The following is a 4,310-nucleotide window of genomic DNA, read 5'->3' on the forward strand; positions in this document are numbered from 1 at the left end:
TGGTATAAATGTTGTTACGTTTAAGGTCAAACAAATTACTTAAGAAGGCATGTGGCTACAACTTCTTGAACATCGATATCAGGGAGGTTTTGACCATAATCAAAATATATAAAGTTCAACAGACAAATACTTCCATTCAATAATTACATTCCCTTAATTTTATAAAATTTTCATTAATATCATTGTTCCCCTATCATTTCTTCATACTCGACCACAATTTTTTTCTTCTCATGGAACATTAACCTCAAGAGGCTCCTGCTCTATACCATATGTGGCACTTCAAACCCAAAGTTATAGACTAAACAAATACTTTCATTATCAAATTGTTGCCAACATATTAACGTTTATAAGGGAATTTTATATCCATATGAGACATATTATTACATAGAATATCAAAAAATGATCATAGAAGAAACGTATAAATGCAACTCATAAGAACTCATCACCAAGGTATAACACTATGAGATCACAAAAGGATTCGTGATTAAAAAGGGTTTTGTTTTATTGAAGTATCAAAACAAAGTAGCACACTAATCCAACAAAAAGAAACAATAGTAGACAATAAGATCACAACCCCGCTTGTTATGTATGACAGTTGATAGTTGATAGAACAGATTGTACTGTATTTAGTATGCACCAGACTAGGATTAAGATTAGTGATGTATCAATCAGACAAAAAATTATAATTATTTTGAGGTGTTGCTAAATGAACCACCAAATAGTGATTTATGTGTGTGTTTGTGGGTCCCACATTAGACAGGTGTGGGTAGAGGTACATTTAAAAAATAGCCACAAAATATGCGTTTCTTGTTTTTGCAAAAGACATAAATGTCCTCTTCGGCCTTATCATAATAAAATAGCCCTAAAAAGCTTGTTCATTTCCCACAAATGAAACATAAAAGATTCAAGATTTTAAAAGGGCTTTGTTTTCTAGGATTCCTGGATCATAATCCATTCATGATATATATAAACAGACAGCAGAATCACATCAAAATGGCAACATAATAACAAAAGCAAAAACAGAGAAACAAAAGGCTCAATGAGAAGCCTATGAATTGAACAAAATGTGAATTTAGTACAATGTATACGTTCCATTAGATCAAGCATGTAGCTTATTTTTCTCTTGGGAAATATCAAGAAATTAAAGACCATAAAAACCATATATCAAACTTTTTCGACCCTTTTTTTTCTTTTTTTTTTGAGAGAAAAAATAGCTATCTACCAATCTATCACTTCAAGTTATTACCCGGTTGATTCAAAGTGAAGGTAGACACAAAACCTCTAAAAAAAAAACATACTCAAGACTCTCACAAACGTTAAAAATCTCAAGTAAAATTCGAAAATTTTGTCATAAAAAGAGTCAAAAACACCGACCTTTTTACCTTTTTACCGTTTCCAAATCAAACACCTTCGTCATCAGCACCCCATCACCGCACAATTGTAAACAAAGTTATTCGATTGTTTCCGTCCAAGTAACCGCCAACGTGGCGGACCTTCTCGTGGGACCCACGAATTAACTTCAATAAAACCCGCCCCGATTGCCCGGGGCCCACCAATAACAATAACCCGGTCACCACACCCTCTAAAAGCAATCCCCCAACCGTTCATGGAGTCTGCCCGTTCGGGCAGCCTCCCAACCGTCTCCCATTCCTTTTTTTCTTTATCATATTTTCTCACTTCCATATCTGCACAGTCAGCAGCATACAACTCATTATCCACAACCGCCACTAATGGTGGTGCCTCAGTACGAGGCACCACCACTGCTCCCGCCTCATTGGCGGGAGCAGTCCCGGTTCTCACCGGAGACATATTCGGAATCTCTTTCCATTCCCGTGTTTTCAAATCATATTCCTCCCCACATGCCAACGGTTTCATTTCCGGACCTCCAATTCCGCCGATCACATAAAATTTATCATCCATGAAAACCCCGGAACACATTTTTCGAGGTTTAATCATACATGGAAGAGTTTCCCATGTACCCGATTCACTATCATAAAGTTCGGCTGAATTTACGATTTTGCCATTGGGATCACACCCACCAGCAACAATTGCTATTTCCCCTAGACTCGCTGACCCAAATAAACAACGTGGAAAGTTCATATTTCGACCTAAGCACCATGAATTTGTTAATAAACTATATTTATAAATCACGTGATCTAGAACTTCTTTACCCAATACAAGTAACTCAGTCCCAACAGCTAAAGATTCTTTATCGGAAAATTGAAAACATGGGTTTGACGTCATTGTGGGTAAATGCATCCAACGTGAAGTGATTGGATCAAAAGATTCCCATTCTACGAGGTGGCAAGAGAAATAAACCCAATGTTCGATGATCCCATTTTTTCTTCTTAATCTATAAAGTTCGCCACTTCTAACAAGCTCACGGAAGCTACGGCTTAAAGACGCAATTGAACCATAATCTGATCGGGAACATTTCATTAGACATGTGAGTGAGTTGTCACGATCGAGACCATTGATTAGAGAGGTTGAATCGGAATTATCTCCTGATTGATCTTGACTATTGGAATGATTGGAAAACTCGAGGAACCCTAATTCGAGTTGTAGGTTTTGTAAACTGTTTGATTGTTTGGAGATTTTTCGGGGATGGGTATGATCGAGTTCTTCGTTTTCATCATGTTCTAATGGTCGTTTTCCTTGTTGGGATTCTAGTCTTTCTATCCTGTAATTGCTCATATAACTCCAAGTATTGTGACTATTGTCCCTTTCGCGACTGTAACTTCTTGAAACAAAACAAGATCGATCTTCCAACATGTCGCTCTAATTTGGACCTGAAAGATGACGACTTTTTGAAAATCGGAAAGAACCCTTATATCCTCCAATCAGCAACGAGAAATTTTGAAGCTGAAATTTGATAAAAAGTGAAAGAAATTGTCAAAATCAGTGATGACATACCTGTCATACCCTAATCATAATCTTGATATTGATGTATCGAGAAAAGAAGTCCGAAACAATATAATGAAATCCCTGATTCAAAATCTTGAGTTTTTCGCCTTTAATTCAAGAAAAACCTGAGTAATCAAATGCATTTAAGATTCATATGAAACCGCTATCTAGAAGATCTGGGATAGATTAAGTAGACTAGCAATCAAGAAAGTCGGGTAATTAATTAGCTTTCAATTCAGAATAAAAATCGAGACTTTTCTAAGCTAGATATGGTATTACGAACGAATTAAAATCGAAAAACAGAAAACAACTTTTAGATCTTTTAATCTCAAGATCAAATAACAAAACCCATTAATCCAATCGAACAGCAGTTTCGGAAACCCTAGAAAAAACTAATTAAAAATCAAAGCACATGATTTGTTTGTTATAAATTAAATCAAATTAGATCTGTTTGAGTGGAGATTACAGTAATCAAACAAAAGGGTATTTACCTTACCGATTGGATAAGACGAAAAGATGAAGAAAACGCCCCCTTTGCGTAGAATTGTGCCCCCAAATATATCAAAATCGCTTCTTTCTCTCTCTACATAAGCAAGTTAGTCTGAAAAATGCTTTCTTTTTTCTATCTCCTTCTTCATATATATGTAAAAATCTGTGTGTATGTGTAGATGAGCAGCTTCTGTTCTTGGCGTTTGATGAAAAAAATTATTTAAAAAAAAGGAAAAAAATAAATAACTTTGCTTTTAGATATATATGATGTATATCTCTCCCTCCTCCTTCCTTCTCTCTCTCTTTCTAAAATCTGCAAATCAAAAGGCTTTTTAGGGCGAAATCGTTGGGGGTGGAGAAAGAGAATAAAAGAGGGGTGGTTTGATTTATAATTTATTCTGATTATTTCTTTGATTTAAAAAATAACAAATCTTTTTTAATATAATATATATATTTTTTATTTTATTTTATTCGTTTTCTAATCGAAACAGCTGTATGCATATTACTACCACATACATATACAGCAAATAAAGATTTACAGATAGAGAGAGAAAGAAAGAAGAGACGGCGGAGGAAGACGGCGGCAGGTGGTGGTTGTTCTGGTGGCCGTGGGACCCACAACCAACTAAAATCCTTTTTTTCTCTCTTTGTGTTCGAGTCGCCTCACCGTGGACGACTGTGTTTTATTAAGGGTAGTGGGAGGTAACCGGTAACCGGCAATAGCCGGTTTTGAACGTGTTTATGTGTAGCGGGGGCGAGTAAATTGACTCGTTTTCTCCACGGCTCTATGATCGATGAGTTTTTTTTTTTTTTTTTACAAAATTACAAAAATGGTCCCTGTGGTTTGCCAAAAGTAACAATATTAATCCCTGTTAATTTTTTTTGATACAAATGGCCCTTGTGGTTTTCAAAACTTA

At 35.7% G+C, this 4,310-nt stretch overlaps 1 protein-coding gene across 6 annotated transcripts; it reads right to left on the bottom strand.

The window, feature by feature from the left end:
• Positions 1 to 1,024: 1,024 nt before the first annotated feature.
• LOC145071480 (Galactose oxidase/kelch repeat superfamily protein) lies at positions 1,025 to 4,053 on the bottom strand. 6 transcript variants are annotated; one of them, XM_079018355.1, is made up of 3 exons: positions 3,401 to 4,053; positions 2,923 to 3,029; positions 1,025 to 2,789 (listed from the first exon to the last, which is right to left on the bottom strand). In XM_079018355.1, exon 3 carries the CDS (start codon positions 2,770 to 2,772, stop codon positions 1,417 to 1,419), a length of 1,356 nt encoding a protein of 451 aa, XP_078874481.1. In that variant the 5' UTR covers positions 2,773 to 2,789; positions 2,923 to 3,029; positions 3,401 to 4,053; the 3' UTR covers positions 1,025 to 1,416. The 6 variants fall into 6 exon arrangements, with proteins under 6 accessions (XP_078874481.1, XP_078874479.1, XP_078874480.1 ...); XM_079018353.1 differs by having other exon boundaries at positions 2,914 to 3,029; XM_079018354.1 differs by having other exon boundaries at positions 3,396 to 4,053.
• Positions 4,054 to 4,310: the final 257 nt, after the last annotated feature.

The sequence above is a fragment of the Lactuca serriola genome, chromosome 8, assembly GCF_051521515.1.
Source record: "Lactuca serriola cultivar US96UC23 chromosome 8, Lser_US96UC23_V15, whole genome shotgun sequence".
In the NCBI taxonomy this organism is placed as follows: Eukaryota; Viridiplantae; Streptophyta; class Magnoliopsida; order Asterales; family Asteraceae; genus Lactuca; species Lactuca serriola.

Excerpts from the sequence above, each read along its gene's own strand:
- LOC145071480 (XM_079018351.1), bottom strand. The coding sequence starts at position 2,772 with ATGTTGGAAGATCGATCTTGTTTTGTTTCAAGAAGTTACAGTCGCGAA.